At 41.0% G+C, this 22,053-nt stretch overlaps 2 protein-coding genes across 5 annotated transcripts in view; both read left to right on the forward strand.

The window, feature by feature from the left end:
* The window catches only part of wipi1 (WD repeat domain, phosphoinositide interacting 1), a 39,821-nt gene extending 36,773 nt beyond the window's left edge, over positions 1 to 3,048 (forward strand). For all 3 annotated transcript variants that reach the window (XM_070856102.1, XM_070856104.1, XM_070856103.1), the window contains 2 exons: positions 166 to 266; positions 2,228 to 3,048. In XM_070856102.1, the coding sequence (XP_070712203.1) occupies positions 166 to 266; positions 2,228 to 2,278 (152 nt within the window). In that variant the 3' untranslated portion in view covers positions 2,279 to 3,048. The remainder of the gene's footprint in view (positions 1 to 165; positions 267 to 2,227) is intronic.
* A 4,212-nt stretch (positions 3,049 to 7,260) lies between these two features.
* slc16a6b (solute carrier family 16 member 6b) lies at positions 7,261 to 21,801 on the forward strand. 2 transcript variants are annotated; one of them, XM_070856097.1, is made up of 6 exons: positions 7,261 to 7,284; positions 9,115 to 9,348; positions 9,771 to 9,914; positions 10,490 to 10,618; positions 19,284 to 20,207; positions 20,309 to 21,801. In XM_070856097.1, the coding sequence occupies exons 2-6, from the start codon at positions 9,117 to 9,119 to the stop codon at positions 20,584 to 20,586; spliced, it is 1,707 nt and encodes a 568-aa protein (XP_070712198.1). In that variant the 5' UTR covers positions 7,261 to 7,284; positions 9,115 to 9,116; the 3' UTR covers positions 20,587 to 21,801. The 2 variants fall into 2 exon arrangements, with proteins under 2 accessions (XP_070712198.1, XP_070712199.1); XM_070856098.1 differs by lacking the exon at positions 7,261 to 7,284 and adding an exon at positions 7,457 to 7,626 and having other exon boundaries at positions 19,566 to 20,207.
* Positions 21,802 to 22,053: the final 252 nt, after the last annotated feature.

Below are 22,053 nucleotides of genomic sequence, written 5' to 3' on the forward strand. Positions count from 1 at the left end.
GACATGGTTTTAACTTCTATCCCTACATGTAGAAAAGCGTTGGCCCTTCAATGTTGGTTTGGAGGACCCGTATAACTTAATTACATTGAAGTAAGTTATATTGAGAATGTGAGGTCTGCCTGTGTAAAGCAACAACGTCAGCTTCCTTCACCTGTTTCTACGCAGGGTACTCGGAAGATGGTGGCACAAAAAAAGGCGAAGTCATTCCAGAACATGAGTTTGCTGCTGGACCTGTGTGTCTGGATGACGAGAACGAGTTTCCTCCTGTGAGCATCCAGAAGTGTTAACTGTCAGCTATGCTAGACTTCCTATAACAAATTGTAACTTATAGGCATGATGAAGTTTTCATGCAAACAGATGCAAGCTAACTGACTCTTTTGCATAGTTCAGAAAAGATCATCATAAGACTTTCCCCTAATATCAACATTGTTTGGACTATCAAATGCCAGCAAGATACTCAGTCTTAAGACTTAATCCAACAGGGGACAAAGTTATCTGAACATAATGCACATTAGATGTTTAGGAGAACCTAGTACAACCACAATACTCAGACCATATGTCCCCACATTTATGATTTTCATTTATGTGTAGCTGCATGAGTGAAAACATGGATATCCAGCAAAACACTTAACATACAAGCGTGTGAGCAAATACAAATGAAGATTAAAATTGTTGTCATTCTATACATGAGCAATATTGGACAACATAGGCAATGAAATTTTCAATAATGATGAAACAGTTCGACCAGAGGGTGCAAGTGTCTCTCAGGTTCACGATGGTAGTTGATTGAAGCTTCAACAGCAGAATAAGTTAAAATCCACCATTGATGCGGCCTGTGAGAAAACAGAAAACATTCTTCTACCTTCATATCATTCTGCCACGTCTGTTCCTGAATAGTAACGCTGCTCCCTTGTGCATTAGATGCAAATACTGCATGGGCATTGTGCATCTTTTCATAATGCCATGTCTGAATAAAGCCATAAGGAACAGCTATGTAAAAGTCACCTGTTTCTGAATGACAAAAGATGACGCCAGCAATATATTCCATGTCTGAAAAGGGGTTCATTGGAACACTGTGTAGCAATTACAGCGATGTAGCACTGATGTGGCCTTTAATCGTTTGTCATCTGTAGGAAAGAAAAGGCCTCTTGTCTTATCATGTAAATCTCTGCAACTGTCTCTGCATTGAGTCATATGAATGGAAAGCCAAGAGGGTCACAGTTGGTCACAATTTCCATGATGTTAGAAGAAATTATAAACGACAATGCTGTCAGAATATTAAATGTTTTTCAACCTAATTTTTCAACCCAATGTTTTCCTAACACTAACTCTAAAGTACATAAGTTGTTCTTCCAAAGTTAAATTAGAGGTTTCTAACCCTGATAAACACACTGAGGGTTTGTCGTTTGTTTATTTACTTTATTGACCAGGGTTAGTACATTTGTACTATTTGTTTTTTTGTGATATAAATTAATTGATGTTGACAGGTGTTAAAATGACATCAGAAGGTGGCCAGACAGCAGCTTTATATAACACCTTACAGTGTTTAGAATGGTGGGTGGTTTTCAAAAAGTTTTCAAAACGTTGCGGAAATTGTGACACATTGTGACCCTTTTGACTTTTCATTGATGTGGCGTCGCTGTAATCCCCTACGCCTACACTGCCTACACTGTAAACAGGCGTGCAGCTCCCTGGATATGTAACTGCATGTTGCAGACAGCACCAACTGAGAGTGAAGACCACTCTCAGTTAGACATGGTAGCAGAGCATCCATGTCTGTGAAAATTCACCCTAAATCTGCCTCAATGAATTCAGTGGTTGTACACACCATCACCAAAGTTTCAAATCAGGCTTTACTGCATGAGCAAAGTGAGTGTTATGGATATTGCCAGATTATATATATATTATATATATTATATATATGTGTGCCTTCCATTACAGGGAAATTGAATCCATTTTGTTTACGGGTCATGTTAACTTTCCATTTGCACTGTCCTTGTAGAGATCATCTGCAATAATAAACATTCATCATTGTTTCACAATATAAGATGATTCTATGTCAGCCAAGGTAAATACATATTACAAAAATGCCCTGAAGGTTTTGGTCACGTTTTATGTGTTTACCAGAATTTCTCTTTAGCTGTGAGTTAAAAGGAAACTGGGACGTGAGCTGCATTTGACAAATCCTGTAGATATAACTAATGGGTCTGTTCATGTGTTTTGGTAGATTAATTGGTGCCGTGATGGGACTGGAGGTGGCCAGACAAGGCGTTCGTGAGTGGGTAAAAGGACAGATGGACAAACAGACAGAGGGCTCTGGCAAGTGAGATGAACAGCAAAAAAATCTTTCAGGGTGCCAAGTTATTTTTTTCTTTGTCAGAGAGGAAATAACATTGATCAACATTAAGACATGGGAAACAAAACACTGAGCAAAAAGTAGATCATGTAGTTGTGTAGTAATTCAAGAGACAGCCAAAATCTGATCACCATGTTACATTGTGTTAACTGTACACTCTGATTTTGTCACAGCACCGATAGTACCTCTGAACTTCCTCTAAGCTTACTGTTGAATTTATAAACATCAACTGTACATTAAGAGGATATTTCTTAACTTGTAGATGTTGTCAGCTCCTTATAAAAAGAAAAAAAAAGACAGGGAGTTTATCTTTATCTCATGAGTGTCTCATGAAAGTGTGAGGTGCATGCTGGAGAAGAAATATAACCATTTTCATCGCTTCATTACTTGAGAAATATTTTAGTAAGTTGCATTATTGTAGTAACAATTTTCTTGTTAGTTTATGTCCATGATAAGGAATTGTGTTTATTTTTATTTTGCATTGTATCTTACTGCGTTTATGCATTTCAAATGTTTCTGTGTACGCCTGGATACATTTGTATGTATGTATGTATGTATGTATGTATGTATGTAGGTATGTATGTATGTTCGTGCCTATTACCATTTGTAAAACAGCAAAGTATTTTGCTAATTGCACAAGACTAAAACAAGTGAAAGAAACAAATAAACTCAGTGGAGTCAGAGTGAACCTATGCAAAGCAAAGAAATTGTCTTGTTTTATTTATTTCATGTATATATTATTTTTAGATTCTTTTTCACTTGATAAAAGAGAAACTGACATAGGTAGCTATAATTATGGTTATATAATTTAGGTCAGTCACAGGTCAAACATTTCATAACATTTACAACTGGTGTTGTGCAAGTTCACACTTGGCAAGAGCTAGCTCAAAGTTCAGTTGACACAGATTAAACTAGTTCATGTTCATAATTCTCAATTTCATATTCTGAGCTCAAGTTCACAGTCCCAAAAAATGAACCAGTTCAGGTTCATTTCTCTGTTTTTTTAAAATAAGGTAACAGTTCATTTAAAAAGTGCTGTGAGTTAGACTTGGATGGAAGACCCGGCCAGCACAATTTGCATAGAAATACTCTTAGTTTAGTTTACTATTTAGTACTCTAAATAGTACTCTTGTAAAAATGTCAGGTTTTTCCTATTGGAACCTGTACTGATTTGTTCGCAAGTCCTTCAAATATTCATATGGAAGGAGTTCAGCAGTACTGGTAGCTGCCTCTAAATTGCTAGCTACACTAGCCATGCTAGTATAACAGGTGCCGTAAAACACAGTGCATGAGCTGTCATTAACTCTTGTGGGATTTGCTCAAGTTCACGCTCATTAGCTGCAAACAGATATGTCCACACATTTTGCCAAAAAAATTAGCATGTGTACTGAATGCACTCTTTTAGCACAGTCTCCTTACCACTGTTCACAGTCCTAAGAAACGGTTAGGGTTAGGGTTAGGGACATTTAACCTGACCCAGACCTTACAACTTAATTTGGTGTGAAAGAGCTGGGCTATAAATTCTCATATGCTGGAATAAAAAAGTGAGAACAAAGGAGGCAAAAAGGTTAATTCCCCTCTTTTCTTTTGTCTCTATTCTGTCTTTAAATATTTCTACATAATTGTTAATTTGTGTTCTCATTTCAGGTATGGACGGAAGTCAGTATCTGATCATCTATAAACCTGTTCATCCCAGTCACACCCCCAATGGACAGACATGCTTTTGTAGCTGCATTAACGGCCAGTGATAGAATGGGTATAAGTAGGCTATTTGCTTCCTATGTGAAAATATTCTTAATGCTACCTTTGTGAGTTCACATCATTCTCAGTGACATGCTTTCACATTACCATGTGAAAGTTATTTTCAGTGACATGAGTTTGCATGGCAGAAGTTATTTGTGATCCCGTTGTTTCTCAAAAAAAAAAAAAAAAAAAAAAATATATATATATATATATATATATATATATATATATATATATATATATATATATATATATATATATATGACGATGGATGATGATCCATACTGCTTATCCTTAAGGGTCAAAGAGTCAATCCAAGAACATGCAAACTCAAGGTTCAAACTGCAAACCTGCAACCTTCTTGCTATGAGGCAACAGTGCTAACCACCCCACCACCATCTATAAGATTTCCATCACATTATCATCATACATATTAGGATATACTGTGGGCTATATAACAATTACCAGTTGTATTCATGTTTGTGGTTAAAATATAAACATCACAAACACACACACTCAACACAAATTTGTTTCAGAAAAAGCCTAGAGGAGCAACCTCATCTTATATTAACAAAACCCTCAGCTAAAATGGTTTATATCCTGTTGAATGCTACAATACCCTACTCTAAGCAAAAGTACTGGTGCTTATCAGGGTGAAAGAACAAATGTCACTTTTGAAGATTATTTAGTTGTAGAAGACCAGTAGAGTCGCAGCATTCTGAAGCCCTCAATAAATAAAGTGCTTGTCATATTGTCTAATGTTATTTTTAATCAGTATGTTTCACTTTTCCAATTACAGAATCAGAGATGAGCTGCTTTCAGCAGTCACGTTTGTAACTTCCCAAAGCAGATAATGCAGCTGTTACTCCCACTGTATATAGTGATATGTCAGCTGTGCAGACAGGGTCTGAACATCTCTCTCAAGCACTCTTCTATTTCTCACTCCACAACTTCATAACCAAGTGCAACATCAAAGGCCCTATTCCCAGCAGATATTTTCACTAATAGTAGGAGTACAGGAGTTACAAATAATGACATGCCTAGTTAGTAATCGAGTCTTGCTGACTTACAAAATGAATGCAGTGATCTACACAACTTGATGTGGTGGCTTTTTCTCACAGCAAGAAGGTTCTGAATTCTAACCAGCTGGCCAGCAGGGGTCTCTCTGTATGGTTTTTGCATCTTCTCCCCATGCTTGCGTGGGCCCTCTGTGGGCTCTCCAGCTTTCTACCATCGCCTGAAGACATGCAGGTTAGGTTAATTTGTGACTCTACATTTCCTGGAGGTCTGAACATATGTGTGAATGGTGGTCTGTCTCTATATGTAAGCCTGGTGAGCCCAGTGTCAGCTGGGTAGGCTCCAGCTAAGTATATGTAACATTACATAGAATATAACTGGCAGACCTGACATTTAGTTTACATTTAGTTTAGTTGGAAGCAGGGTCAGGTTGGATAACACCAACTTTGGCACGAGCATAGTACAAGTTGTACACTGTAAGGTGAGGCACAGAGCAAAGTGCAGAGGCAAGGTGTAATATATATTCACTTTAGACTTTAGACTTTAGACTTTAGACTTTTCCCCCATAGGGGGAAATTCTCATGTTACAGCAGCAACAATTGAACAGGGAGAGTGAGAAGAAGCAACAACAATTGAACAGGGAGAGTGAGAAGAAGCAAACTTCACCTGGATGTGTAATCAGTGATCCTCTGCAATTGTGTTGGTTAGATAGGAAAGATTATTCTGATTTAAAAAAAAAAAACAGGAAAATAGAACCTCCATGTTATTTTTACTGCCCACTCCAGATCCTCTCCCACAGGGGAATTGTTTCTTGTGGCAAAATATTAACCATGGAATAATTTCATTATATCATTGTTGGAAACAAAATGTAGGAATAATAGGATAGATTATGATGTATGGGCCAAAAGAAACTCACCTGTTCCACAGGGAAATTGTACAGAAGGGGAGAAGGGAAGGGAGCTAAAGGAATTTATAGTAGGAACCACAGAAGAAGAAATGAAGGAGGAGGGGCTCTGAACTTATACCAATGTATATATGTGTGTTCAAGTACATTAGTAGATACCCATTTGGAAATATTTTATGAATTAAATATTTTTTCTCAAAATGTGTCTCAAGGACTGATGGAGATGCAGGTCAACCTTAATACTGGACAAAATACTGGGCAGCGTAATGTTGGAGGAGGAGGAAAATGTCCAGTATGTCCTCAAAAGGTAATACTTGGAGAATCCAATCAAATTTTAGGGTTGGACCTTGTCTGACCACTCCCTCAGACACAGCCCTGCACCAACCTGAGAAGTATTGTAAATTAGGACACAGCTCAGTCACAGCTGAGAGCCTGGTGAGTAATTTATAAATTGTACAGAAGTAGATCATGACTGGATAGATAATCATGACATTCAACAATTTAAAACCTGTGTGATGTTTCTTTTTGTAACATAACAGATAGTGCCTTTTCATGCTCCCTCCAGTATTTGGACACCACTGTGCTGGAAGGCTGCAACATTGTAAATAACTTACTAAATAATCACTCAAATTTGTGCTGGCACCATAGTAACTATGAAAGATTATTGCCAGCTTGTGTGTGTGAAAAAGCTCCAAGCAGATACAGCAGGGTGGAATGGGATAAACCTGTTCATAAACTCAGTATGTCAGCAAAAGTCAGTAAAAGTCTATAACCTGAAAACGCTCAGGTAAAGCGGTTTATAATCTGTTGGGGTTTTTTTTCCATTGGCACGGAAACGCAGCATCAGAGCAGCGCGGTGGCAGATGTTCGTGTTCGCGCTCGGGCACGTGTGTGTGTGTGTGTGTGTGTGTGACAGAGAGAGAGGGACGCCCTGCGCGTTCATGAGGTTGTGGGACTGGTTGAATACCGGCTTTAGCCGGTAAAGAGCTGCCGAGACAGACAGGGAACAATCCACCGAAGAAGAAGATGTAGCGGGGTGTAACAGACCGAAAATACACACACGCCGTATCATTAGCCTGTTTTGTGTTTAGCAGGATCAACAAATAGATATTAGAATTTTAAAAAGAAAACATTTTCTACACAAATCATTGCACTCTCCAGCCTGCGCTCCACTTAAAACCACAATGAATTGACGGCGAGATAGAGCACCCGGCTGTGTTACATCAGAAGGCTACTTGTCTAAACTCTCCTGTCAACTCTGCTGGTAAGTGTCTCCAGCTGTGGGATGCTGTTCGCTTTAGTGATGCTTCACCTCACGGCGGTAGAGCTGCTGTGCATTGTGGGAAATGGCTGTCTGGATGTAAACTAACGTTAGGTCGTATTCAGATGTCGGAGATAACGAGCCATCACACATTTTTATTTCACTCTGTAATAAATATATTAATACCAGCTAGGGATCAGTGTAAATCCAGCTGTAACTGTTCAGCTCTACTTGCTGTCCTGCTACCAGTCGGTCGATTAGAAACACCTGGGATGCGGCTCGTTGACATCATCCTTCCTCTGCACTGCGGATAGCCCGGACACATGGCACAAATGAAGATCGTACGTAATGTCCACCTTTTACTTTTAATTTCAAATTGGAGGTACTTGTACTTGAGTATTTCTATTTTCTGTTACTGTATACTTCTTCAGTACATCTCAGTGGCAAATGTTATACTTGTTTGTAGGCGGCGACGTAGAGCGGGAGGAAATGACCATGGTGAAAGTTTTCATATTGCTCAGTAGTGATGGGAAAAAATACTCAGTTACTATTGTTTAACATTTTAATCAAGCCTTTAAATGAACAACTGAACACAAACACAGAACCACAGCAAACTAATCAAATAAATAAAGGCCAGATGCTGCTTCTTTTTCTTGGCTCATTTCTTGAATGAAAAGTGAAGCGTTTCTCTGTCGCTCTGTGTACCTGGCCTGTACACTAGCTGTCCTCGGAGCGTCTGTCCCCCTTCCTACTTTCACTTAATGGTATGATCCTAGTCTGTTCTCGCATGTGATTGGCCGCATGGTGTGCCCATCAAAGTAAAGTCTGAAGATTCGGCTCTCCCCGACGGGAGTCGGCACTTCTCGTTCGCTACAAAGAACCGGCGCTTAGAGCCGGCCCACTATTGCTCAGAGGTACGACAGGGTTCAGAGATAACCATGAAACACTGAAATAGCCAAAGTTGATCTTGTTTATGGGACACTTGGGCACATGCCTTTTGTAGGAGGGGCTATCTGAAGTGGATTACCGTGACATTTTGATGAATTTCCAATATTATTGTTATCCTGGCTTTCACTGGAGACTAGCCTAGAAATGGTAATGTTTCAAAGACTTATCAGTCCTACCTAAGAGTAGAAAATTCAATGGGATGCACTAAATTGTTATGCACACATGCTCAAATTCTCTGTAATGGCTTTCCAGCTGTATCTGGGATATTTCGGCTCCAGTTTTGTATAGTAAGATGCAAAGGCGCATTATCCATCTTTAAATACAGTCAATGGCTGCAACCAATAGCTATTTTCATTACTTTGTATTGATGAACTGTCAGTTCAAATAGATTTTCAGAGAATCAATTCATCGCATAGTCTATAAAACATTAGAAAACAGTAAAATAAATGTCCATCACAAGCCTTCAGAGTGAAATCTTCAAGTCTCTTGTGTTGTTTGAGCAATTAAATTCTTGCTTCATAAATTACCTAACTGATTAATTGACTAACGATATCGGGTCTAGTTCAGCCCTGATGAGGTGCAGTCTTCAGGGTATATATTCAATATTTTATTATTACTATAACTATTACCAAATAAATATGTGCAAAGTGGGAAAAAGAGAAAATGGTGAAATGAATTCTCATAAAGTCTACAACTATCAGAGCTTTTTAGCCTCTATTCGATTATTGTTTTGGTTTTACGCCACATTTAGTGTATGGATTCTGTCAGCTTGTGGGAGGGTTCTTCTGCCCCCAGGTGACGAAAAAATACATAAATGCATCCTCAAGTAGGAGTTCAAAATGAAATCATTGATGTCTGTGTCTTCTTCCAGGTGGCCTACTGTAGCCATGAGGGTGCTCAATTCCCAGCACTGTTTGGGTCCAAATGTTTACCCAGAGGTGCCTGATGGCGGTTGGGGCTGGGCTGTGGCCATGGCCTTCTTCTTGGTGGAGGTCTGCACCTATGGGATCATCAAAAGCCTGGGTGTCTTCCTCCAGGATTTGATGAAAGAGTTTGGTGAAAGCAACAGCCGAGTGTCATGGGTCATCTCCATCTGTGTCTTCATCTTTACCTTTACTGGTTAGTCACTTTTTTCCTGTCCTATAGGCTTTCAGTACCACCTGTGTCTACCAAAACCAAAAGTCATTTTAGGATATTTAATAATAGCAGACTATTTAAAAAACAGTAAAGCCAACTAAAGAAGAATTACATCAGAACATACACTCACCGGCCACTTCATTAGGTACACCTGTTCAACTGCTAGTTAATGCAAATATCTAATCAGCCAATCACATGGTAGCAACTCAATGCATTTAAAAGGGGGTCCAACCCGGTACTAGCAAGGTGTACCTAATGAAGTGGCCGGTGAGTTTAATATGAATGTAAGAACACATCCGATTATTCAAACAGACCACTTGTTCAAAGGATATGCAAGTTATGATGCAACTGATATGTAAGTTGAAATTGAAATTTTACTGTGATGTCTTTCACCCCCACCCCAGCTCCCCTGTCCACCATGCTGAGCAACCGCTTTGGCACTCGCCCAGTGGTGATGACGGGAGGCTTCCTCATCAGCCTGGGAACCATCTCCTCAGCTTTCACCAACTCCATAAACGAGATGTACATTACCATCGGCATTGTCTCAGGTACTTTCCTATCTATCAGTCTAGGGATATATCAAATTAAAAGTGTTGTATCTGTTTGTCTGTGTGTCTTTTTGCATCATTGTAATCATCTAAAGGGACTTCTAGCAGTGTCACCCTTTTCTAACCATCATGTAGAGAGGTTTATTCTACTATCTCGATTCTCTTGGAGGACAAAGTAGAGCAGAAAATGTCCTTTCAGATCAGGATGAACTGAACATTATGTGGCTGAGGTGGAAGTAATAAATTGAATCAATTGGATGATGAACAAAGTGGTGAAATGAGTTTTGTATCAGAGCACATTAACTGTTTTTTCTTGGACAGAAAGCACTACTGGCTCTCCCGCCATCTTTGCCATGTCTGCCTTTCAAATAGACCAAAGCTAACTTTACAACAATCCATTCTTCTCTCTCCCCTTGTCTCTCTTTTTGTCTTTACATGCTTTTTTTTCCCACAGCAGCTGCCACCTTTGACAAAGGGGACACCTGACACCTTGAACACCTCCTTAGCCATGCAGTGTTCCTACCATGCGGGCCAGTGGCTGTCACATCCCTTTTTCTCTTCTCCTTTGTTTACAGGCCTCGGCTACTGCCTCACTTTTCTCCCCACTGTCACCATCCTAGCCCAGTACTTCTCCAGACGGCGAGCCCTTGTCACGTCTGTTGCTTCTTCCGGAGAATCCTTTGCCATATTCGCATTTGCTCCAGGTGAGTGTTCAATCACAGTGGGGCAGTTAACTAAAATATTACCGTAATCATTAATTGTTGTCCATCATGAAGTGGAACTATTTTTTAGAACAATGCCATAATAATATTGAGTGTAACAATATCTCCATGACCTGTGAAACAGCTGTTTGACGTAAGAAATATTACTAGCTTTATCAGAGACTTTAAACTATTTCTCTTTTTGACTCACTTGTCATTTTGAACTTGATACACCTGATAATATAACATCGGCATGGCATGGTAGAGTTGACCACCTTGCTGGGTAGCTAGGTAATAATTAGTTTGCTGTGGCTGGTCCTGACTCTTATGGCGCTTTTCCATTACACAGTTTTAGCACTACTCGCCTCTACTTGACTCGACTCTACTCGGTTTCGGTCGTTTTCCATTACAGTTGCGTACCACCTCAACGTGGGTGGGGTCGTCATAGCAAGGCGGCCCGAAACTCCAGTGGTGTCATTTGTATGCGACACAAACACAAACACAACTAAGGACATCGAGCGTTTGGTTTGCGTGTAGCCGTTTACCTCGTTCACAGAAATAATAAAAACGCCCGGTTGCCAGGGTTTTAAAAACGGTGGGTTTGATTCTTGTGAACGAGTCGCTCTCATGACTCATCCAGTGACGTCACTCCCTGGCCAATGAGTGGCCTGCAGTCTGTTGACGTCACATTAACGGCTCGACTCAGCTCGCTTGGAACCCTGGCCAAGTAGGTACTAAAAAAGTACCTGGTACCAGGTACTATCACCTAGTGGAAAACCCTAAAGACCGTGTAGAGTCGAGTTGAGTCGAGTCGAGCCGAGCCGAGCTGAGTAGGTGCTAGTGGAAAAGCGCCATTACATTGCTTCCTGTTATTCTGTTGTAGATGCTTCTTTGATGAATGGTCCAGTGACACATATTTATATGGTCACACATAAATACATCTGGTTTTGTGTAACTCCTTCATAATAAAAGCCACCCTGTGTTTCACCAGTTGAAAACTAAAATTTAAATGAGCAGGAATAATAAATGTTGGGCAATGTTAGTGCATTAGCACTAAGTTAATCAGGCCCTGGTGCTGTAGGAGAGCTAATAGTAAACAGGGAGGCTGATATCAATGAGATTGAATTAATTTCAAATAATACCACAAAATGACCTGTCACATGATTTCCTGACAATCCGGTGTGTGTTGGAATGGTGGACTGAAAACTATTACTATATACCATAGGTCACTAACTGGCCAACCGCAGTCCAGGTCTGGACCCAGACGCCATCCAACACGGACCCAGACCTATTATCAATAAATTATAAGGGGATTTTAAATTTGATGAGATGCTTCTATTTTAACCGGCGCAGCTTTTCTAGTGTTTACGGCATTGGTTGGGCAGATCAGGAAATGCACAGACCAAATGCATTTGAGTTAAGCCAGCCAACGTGATGTTATGATTTAACAAGTGGTAAAGTTCAATTTGGCTATCAGAAATAATTAATAATTATCAAAGATAATTAATAATTATTAAAATGAATGGAACTTTGAATAAAGTCCACCTCGATTGGGGCACCACCTTGAAAAACGAGGAAAAGACAGCCGTTTTAATTGATTTAGTCTCATAAAAGTACTAAACTATCAATTTGGAATTATGTTTTATAATTAATTTAATTATTACTACCAAAATTACCACATTGATAGCTAGCTGAAGGATTTTGGAGTTCTTGACATTGTAGAGGTTGACAGTGTTCACCCTTGTACAACATTAAAGGAGACAGCAGGTATTAAAACATTTATTAAAACAGAACAAAACGCAGGGGCACCATTTGTTATGCATTAAGGTGAAGGATTTGTACTTGTTTGCAAGTACAGCTGAAGCAGAGTAGGTATTGAAGACATTTGCTGTTACAGAAACAAAATCAATCAAACAATCTAACTAAGTCTCTATGACTAAACTAACAAATAATAGGAAGAGTGTGTGTGTGTGTGTGTGTGTGTGTGTGTGTGTGTGTGTGTGTGTGTGTAATAAGGCTGAGGAATGTGAGATGGGCCCACAAAGGTGGGGGAGAGCCCAAATGGTGATGGCCAGCCCCCCTGGGGTGTGGGGCACAGGAGACAAAGGAAGCTAAGTGCTGTTAGCTTAGCAGTGTCCCTCAGTGGCCTGTTGAAAACTGTGTGTGTGTGTGTGAGATAAAGGTGCCAGGTTAAGAAAAGGTGGTTAGTTGTGTGTAGACTCTGTGTCTGTGTGAACAAACAAACATCAACTAAACTTAATGGCTACACAGTAACTACAACACATCACAATAATCAAACTCAATGAACATTAAAGCAAGTCAATACATTAACAGGGGTAAACCATGTATGCAGTAATGCTATGCTAATTATGCCCAGTATGCCAGTTTGTTACCAGTCCTTAAAGGGGAGAAGAAGTGTCCTTGAGGATGCTGCTTTCTCAGCCTGTTGCTGGAGGAAAGGTGTGGTTCTTTTGTGTCCTCGCTGTGGTTACAGGCTGGAGGAATCTGGTCACTCCTTGATTCTGGCTAGTTAGCAGCTTGATACCAACTTGCTGGTGTGCTCCTGTTGTCGGTTCTGGTTATCAGCTGGCAGACTCGGGGTCGTACCTGCTGGCGCTGATCTGCTTACTTCAGGCAGGACCTTGTGTCGCTACCATGAAGGAGGTGGCTGCTCTGGTACAGGCCACACTGAGGCAGAGCTTAGATGAGTTGAGCTTCTCTCCTCTTCAGGAGAGATCAGGAGAGAGATGTCTCTCCTCCAGGAGAAGACAATGGGAAAGAGAACTGGTCTCTCCTCTTCAGGAGAGACGTCTGGAAAGAGACTTGTCTCTCCTCCAGGGGAAGACAAGGGGAAAGAGAGACAGTTCAGTGGGGGTGAACTGGTTTTGTTGGCCTGAGGTCATAAAATCATGTGTCCCAAGCCAATGATGGCTATGGAGCTGGGTGCAGGGGTGATTTCACACCTATCTGTGAAACTGGGGGACACTGGGGAATGGAGTCCAATAATTCCACAGACAAAGAAACATGCGGTCTTCACCATGTGCTATTCACCGTATAGTGAAACACAACAGTGACGTTACGTGGATTTGAGATTTATATACTGTAAAGTTGGTTGACTATTCAGTCAAGATGTGACAGTTAAAGAAAAAGGGAAAAACTGCTGCTAAACTTTATTTTTCTCAAGTTATGAACTTTATTTTAAGACGCGCAGTCTTAAACTATTTTATTTTCTCTTATTTCTAAATGCAGCCCTTCTTTTACTTAATGAGACAAGAACAATCTACCTATGTATCTGTTTACTTAAATGTTAAGTGACAATAAATATTGTCAAAATGTTTTTGAATCATACTGAATTTATTTGATTTGACAGTCAGTTATTGATTACATGCAGACGTTGATACAACTACTAGGCTACATCAACATATATCACACTAACTCAAGTTAGACATTATGATGTTCCAGACCTTTGCTTTGATACATTTTCTCTGACTGGTTTCTTAGCTCTGGAGAGAGCATGCACATTTCATCCAGAGCGGCACAGAGTTTCTGGATACTGAAAAAGCCTGTTATCTGAAAATATTGGAGGACAATTTTCATTCATAATCCCAGTAGCTGTGTATGGGACATGGACTTTCCAACATGACAGTGATCCAAAACACAGTGGCTACAGCAGAAACAGGTGGGCATCACAGTCTCCTGACCTCAATATCACTGAGCCACTTTGGGGATATCTCAAATGTGCAGTTCATGTAAGACACCCCAAGAATTTACGGGACCTGGAGGCTTTTTGCCAAGAAGAATGGGCAGCTTTGCCACCTGAGAAAATAAAGGGCCTCATTCACAACTATCACAAAAGACTGCAAGCCGTCATTGATGCTAAATACACAGTATTAAGAACTAAGGGTATGCAAACTTTTGAACAGGGACCATCTCATTATTTTCTTATAGTTTAATGTGAATTCCATTAAAAATAAAAGAAATGTGTTTTGCCACTCATGTTTTCTTTAAAGAATTGTGCACATCTTACAAATTCTGCAAGGATATGTAAACTTAAGAGCACAACTGTATGTGTATGTGTATATATATGTGTATGTGTGTGTATATATATATATGTGTATATATGTGTGTGTGTGTGTGTGTGTGTGTGTGTGTGTGTGTGTGTGTGTGTGTGTGTGTATACATATATGTATATGTATATATATATATATATACACATATGTATATATATACATACAGGTGCTGGTCATATAATTAGAATATCATGAAAAAGTTGATTTATTTCAGTAATTCCATTCAAAAAGTGAAATTTGTATATTATATTCATTCATTACACACAGACTGATATATTTCAAGTGTTTATTTCTTTTAATTTTGATGATTATAACTGACAACTAATGAAAAACCCAAATTCAGTATCTCAGAAAATTAGAATATTGTGGAAAGGTTCAATATTGAAGACACCTGGTGCCACACTCTAATCAGCTAATTAACTCAAAACACCTGCAAAGGCCTTTAAATGGTCTCTCAGTCTAATTCTGTAGGCTACACAATCATGGGGAAGACTGCTGACCTGACAGTTGTCCAAAAGATGACCATTGACACCTTGCACAAGGAGGGCAAGACACAAAAGGTCATTGCTAAAGAGGCTGGCTGTTCACAGAGCTCTGTGTCCAAGCACATTAATAGAGAGGCGAAGGGAAGGAAAAGATGTGGTAGAAAAAAGCGTACAAGCAATAGCGATAACCGCAACCTGGAGAGGATTGTGAAACAAAATCCATTCAAAAATGTGGGGGAGATTCACAAAGAGTGGACTGCAGCTGGAGTCAGCTTCAAGAACCACCACGCACAGACATATGCAAGACATGGGTTTCAGCTGTCGCATTCCTTGTGTCAAGCCACTCTTGAACAAGAGACAGCGTCACAAGCGTCTCGCCTGGGCTAAAGACAAAAAGGACTGGACTGCTGCTGAGTGGTCCAAAGTTATGTTCTCTGATGAAAGTAAATTTTGCATGTCCTTTGGAAATCAAGGTCCCAGAGTCTGGAGGAAGAGAGGAGAGGCACAGAATCCACGTTGCTTGAAGTCGAGTGTAAAGTTTCCACAGTTTGGGGTGCCATGTCATCTGCTGGTGTTGGTCCACTGTGTTTTCTTAGGTCCAAGGTCAACGCAGCCGTCTACCAGGAAGTTTTTGAGCACTTCATGCTTCCTGCTGCTGACCAACTTTATGGAGATGCAGATTTCATTTTCCAACAGGACTTGGCACCTGCACACAGTGCCAAAGCTACCAGTACCTGGTTTAAGGACCAGTTCTTAATTGACCAGCAAACTCGCCTGACCTTAATCCCATAGAAAATCTATGGGGTATTGTGAAGAGGAAAATGCAATACGCCAGACCCAACAATGCAGAAGAGCTGAAGGCCACTATCAGAGCAACCTGGGCTCTCATAACACCTGAGCAGTGCCAAAGACTGATCGACTCCATGCCACGCCGCATTGCTGCAGTAATTCAGGCCAAAGGAGCCCCAACTAAGTATTGAGTGCTGTACATGCTCATACTTTTCATGTTCATACCTTTCAGTTGGCCAACATTTCTAGAAATCTTTTTTTTGTATCAGTCTTAAGTAATATTCAAATTTTCTGAGATACTGAATTTGGGTTTTTCATTAGTTGTCAGTTATAATCATCAAAAGTAAAAGAAATAAACACTTGAAATATATCAGTCTGTGTGTAATGAATGAATATAATATACAAATTTCACTTTTTGAATGGAATTACTGAAATAAATCAACTTTTTCATGATATTCTAATTATATGACCAGCACCTGTATATGTATATATATAGTGGAGGAAATAATTATTTGATCCCCTGCTGATTTTGTAAGTTTACCCCCTTATAAAGACATGAACAGTCCATAATTTTTATGGTTGGTTTATCTTAACAGAGAGAGACAGAATATCAAAAAAAAATCCAGAAAAAAACATTAAAGGTTATAAATTAATTTGTATTTGATTGAGTGAAATAAGTATTTGATCCCCTACCAACCAGCAAGAATTCTGACCCCCACAGACCGGTTATGTGACCATGAGTCACACAAATTAGTCCTGTCCCTTTAGGCAAGTACTCCTAAACTCGACTCGTTATGTGTATAAAAGACACCTGTCACAGAATCTCTTCCATTCAAACCTCTCCACCACCAAAGAGCTGTCAAAGGACGTCAGGGACAAGATTGTAGACCTGCACAAGGCTGGAATGGGCTACAAGACCATCAGTAAGAAGCATGGTGAGAAAGAGACCACTGTCACACTGACCACAGTCAATCGCCCACGCTCTGGAGCTCCATGCAAGATCTCACCTTGTGGGGTACGGATGATTCTGAGAAAGGTGAGAGATCAGCCCAGAATTACACGGCAGGAGCTTGTTAATGATCTCAAGGGAGCTGGGACCACAGTCACCAAGAAAACCATTGGTAACACACTTTGGATTGAGAGCATGCAGTGCCCGCAAGGTCCCCCTGCTTAAGAAGGCACATGTACAGGCCCGTCTGAAGTTTGCCAATGAACACCTGAAGAGAGGGCTTGGGAGAATGTGATGTGGTCAGATGAGACCAAAATTGAGCTCTTTGGCATCAACTCGACTCGCCGTGTTTGGAGGCAGAGAAATGCTGAAGTTGACCCCAAGAACATCATCCCCACTGTCTGGATGTAGAAACATTCTGCTTTGGGGCTGTTTCTCTGCTAAGGGTACAGGAAGACTCCACCGCATTGAGGGGCAGATGAACAGGGCCATGTACTGTAGAATCTTTGAGAACCTCCTGGCCTCAGCCAGAGCACTGAAGATGGGTCGTGGATGGGTCTTCCAGCATGACAATGACCCAAAACATACGGCCAAGACAACAAAGGAGTGGCTCAAGAAGAAGCACATTAAGGTCCTGGAGTGGCCTAGCCAGTCTCCAGACCTTAATCCAATAGAAAATCTGTGGAGGGAGCTGAAACTTCGAGTTGCCAAGCGACAACCTCAAAACCTTCAGGATTTGGAGAGCATCTGCAAAGAGGAGTGGACCAAAATCCCTCCTGAGATATGTGCAAACCTGGTGACCAACTACAAGAAACGTCTGACCTCTGTGCAACTACAAGAAACGTCTGACCTCTGTGCTTGCCAACAAGGGTTTCTCCACCAAGTACTAAGTCATGTTTTGCTTGGGGATCAAATACTTATTTCACTCAATCAAAAACAAAGTAATTTATAACCTTTATTTAATGTTTTTTTCTGGATTTTTTTTTTGATATTCTGTCTCTCTGTTAAAATAAACCTACCATAAAAATTATGGACTGGTCATATCTTTATAAGGGGGTAAACTTACAAAATCAGCAGGGGATCAAATAGTTATTTCCCCCACTGTATATAGGGCTTTTCCACTAGCACCTACTCGGCTCGATTCGACTCGGTCTGTAGGGTTTTCCATTAGGTGATATTACCTGGTACCAGGTACTTTTTTAGTACCTACTTGCCGGGGTTCCAAGCGAGCTGAGTCGAGCCGAAAATGTGACGTCAACAGACTGCAGGCCATTGATTGGCCAGGGAGTGATGTCACTGGATGAGTCATGAGAGCGACTCGTTCACAAGAATCAAACCCGCCATTTTTAAAACCCTGGAAACAGCGACCGTGCGTTTTTATTATGTAACGAGGTAAATGGCAACTCGCAAACCAACACCCTGGTCCAACGATTCTTTTATCTTGAGTCTGACAGTTGGCAGTTGGTCTCCTGCAGTGACAGTAAATTGTGGTATATAAGGCAATAAAATGCACATGACATCACGATGGTGCCACACCTTCGGAGTCTAGGACCGCCACACGGCGTCAAAGTCACATGTCGCATGTTTGAAAACGTAAAGCTGTGACACAAGCACGCAGGTGCTCAATTCAAAGACTGTTGGAAAGCGGACACTTCAAACTTTTTAAAAGTGTTTGAATTTTGTCGATCAGCCTATTAAGACTAAATGTATGAAGAGCCGAAATCGCGCACTACAGCTCTTCTACAAGTTAGAAGATGCTGAATCTGGGGAAGAACGTTCTGATTCTGAGGAAGACTCCTCCACTGGAAGACTCTGACTCCAGTTTCAGAGGATGAAGTGGATGCTGCGCGTGAAGACAAACGAGAGGAGGTGTCCACGCAGACCCCCGCTCCTCCAAAGATCCAACTAGTTCCTACTCGGATTTTGTGTTTCTTTTGCACTTTTACATTCAGTGTGTCCATATATTATGTCAAAATAAATAAATACTTGTAGAATCACATAGGTGAGGTTGTGCTGAAAAGAAAGACACAAAGAAAGGCAAGCTAAGCAGTTTTAATGGGAAACACAAAGGTAAAATGAAAAGTAGTAAAAAACGCCGTTTTACCCCAGACTCTGAAGGGTTAAATGTGAATATGAATATATACAGGTTTGGTTTTTGGGGATACACGAATTACTGCAAAGTAGATGACTACTACCCACTGCACAACTACTCAAGTCATTTAGTAGACGCCTGCTTGACCAGACAAGAAGTAGGGGAAAGCCTGCCATGTATGTGACAACTGAGCAAACTCCTCCTCTTGAAAACTATGGAAAATGCTTATAAGTGGACCTTGAATATATAATAATAACAATAACTTGCTGTCCTCTCTCCACAGCCTTCACTACACTGAAGGAGCACATTGGCTGGCGCTACTGTTTCGTTGTTCTTGGCATCTTTCAGGCTTCTGTGATTGGCTGTGGGATTCTCCTCCGTCCAATCATTATTAGGCTAGAGCCTGTAAAGGTGAATGAAGAACCAGACAAAGAGTTGCTGTCTTTTAAGCAGCTGCAGGCCGAATACGAGCTAGAGAATGAACAAACCAAAACCTCCCTCAGTTCAGGAATGTCCCAGGGCTCAGAAGACTCAGGTGTCACTTCCCTTTCCGCTTCAAATGTAGACCTGAGAACTGGAGGAGCTGAGGATAGGGCTCTGATGGAATGGGGGGCACAAGACAAAGAAGGCCAGGAGCCATCACCGTCCTTACCTCTCACCCCAGTTAAGGAGAAGGATGAGGGTGAACTGGCAGAGCCAGAGGCTGGTCCTCTTCAGCCTTCCAGTCCCAAACTCCTGGACTTCTCTGTGCTTAAAGACAGTTCCTTCATCTGGTACTCCCTCTTTGGCTTGTTTGCCACACTGGGCTTCTTTGCCCCACAGCTCTACATCATTGAACTGAGCAAGAGCCGGGACATAGAGCCCAGCATGGCTTCCTACATGCTCTCTGTGATGGCTGTGGCTGAGATCTTTGGCCGCTTGTCCATTGGAGTGGTGTTGAACAGAGTCCGCTGCAGGAAGACCCTGGTGCTGCTGGGCTGTGTGGTTTTGCTGTTTCTGGTGCTGGTGGCCTTCACTGTAGTGTGGGAGTTCTGGGGCCTAGCAGTCTGCTGCGCCCTCTATGGTTACTTCATGGGCACTGTTGGCTCTACACACATCCCTATGCTGGCTGAGGAGGATGTGGTAGGCATCCAGAAGATGGCATCATCTGTGGGAGTGTACGTATTCATCCAGAGCTTCGCTGGGTTGGCAGGGCCGCCCCTAGGAGGTACAAGATTTCTGCTACCTTTACTGTTTGACTTCTCTCTGATTTCACCCATCAGTGAACCTCTCTGTAGATCCTAACAGCTGTCTTATTTTTCATTCCAGGTGTGTTGGTCGATGTCACACATAACTATGGTGCTGCTTTCTACTCTTGTGCGGTGGGCATAGGCCTCAGTGCCATCTGCCTGGCTATGGCCGTTATGTCCAAATCCGGAATGTGCCAAAGACAAAGGGGAAACAAAGAGGGTGGCACAGAGGAAGGGGAGAAGATATCTCAGAACAGTGACCAGCCAGACTTTTTGGAAGTGGACTTGGCCTTGGAGGACAGTCCAGGTTGTGGATCAAGACAACTCCTCTGTAATATGAACCTGACCAAAATATAACCTCACTTCATTAACGATGAGGGCAACAACAAATACAGTCCAGATGCACAACAAGATGCAAGGTTTGAAAGGGTAAGGTGGGGGAAGGGGTGTTTCTCATACCAATCCCTCTCTTCAATTCAGTTAACACAGTGATTGTCTGACCAATGAGAAATTGATCAGACAAAAGCATATTCCAAACCCACCAGAAGACGTCAGCCCTCGTAACAGCTGCTGGTTACAAATCTCAGGTGTTGCTTTTTCACATTCAGACAAGCTTGAAGTTCATTCCTTCCCAGTAAGGAAACAGTCCCTCCTCTGAGACCAAAGGCACATCCATGCTGAACACATGGGGTTACACCTTAGCTATTTATCAACCTTACACAGATGTCTGTTCCAGCTGCTTTGTGCAAGGCCTCTCTTATTAAGAACTTTCACTTTCCTCCATGTAATATTAGTTTACGTTAAGTTTGAGCAGCAGTACCTCTATCTCAGGAAAGAAGTGTTGTTGTCATGGACACTGACCCTAAAGACCTCTGTGATATCATGTTGTGTTTGCTTGTTGATTCCTGTTCATATCGTGGCGTCAATTACAATTAAAGCCCTGCAGCGGCCTCATACCTGCCCGTTGTGGTTTTCAACTCATGCTGGATGAAGCTCGACAAATACATGACATGGCCACTTCTTCAGCAATGGCTGGAGAGTGAAACACATACCTTGTGGCTTTTAAATGTGATTCCCCTTGCAAAATGAACAGCAGGTGGCACCTGCAATCTACCTGTATGCATTTGACACATGGAGAATGATTTCACTACTGCACAAGAAGAAAATGTAGTCATGCATTTTGTACATACAGTTTGTCTCCTATCTGATGGTCTTACACAGATTCATGTAATTGATGTTTAATTCTACCACTATGGTAACGAAAGCAATACTACAGCACTGTTCACTGATCTTTTGAATGAATTAAGGAGCTCCAGCTCTGTGTATATACATTGAGTCTGTATTTTATTCTACTGGAGATTGTGGGATTCATTTTGCATGAGCAACAGAGACGATACATCCTTACTTCTGTACTGCTTTGGGTAAAATTATTGACAATATCTGATATCATGATCCTCCACACCAAAGTGACATTTCAATCACAAACCTTTCCTCATTCATTGTTCTACCTTTATTGATTGTTTTAATAATTTTTAATACAACTTTTTTAGTTTTTTTATTTAATTGAGCAACAAGCAGGTCCATGCCTGTTGAATGCTGCACTGCTTTAATTTTGTATTTTCTAAATAAAATCTCCAAACGCTTGCTTTCTGTGTCTGGTGTTATGTATACTGGTGTAGAGACAGAACATGGGTCAACAATATGCAAGGGTGGAAGAGGACTGTGTGTGAGCTTTGTCAGCAATGCAAGTGAATGAACCAAATTCTTTGACACTGTGCCAGCTATTTCATAAAACAAAGTGTCTCACATACATTTCATAACTGT

The sequence above is a fragment of the Pempheris klunzingeri genome, unplaced genomic scaffold (genome assembly GCF_042242105.1).
Source record: "Pempheris klunzingeri isolate RE-2024b unplaced genomic scaffold, fPemKlu1.hap1 Scaffold_54, whole genome shotgun sequence".
NCBI classification, from domain to species: domain Eukaryota; kingdom Metazoa; phylum Chordata; class Actinopteri; order Acropomatiformes; family Pempheridae; genus Pempheris; species Pempheris klunzingeri.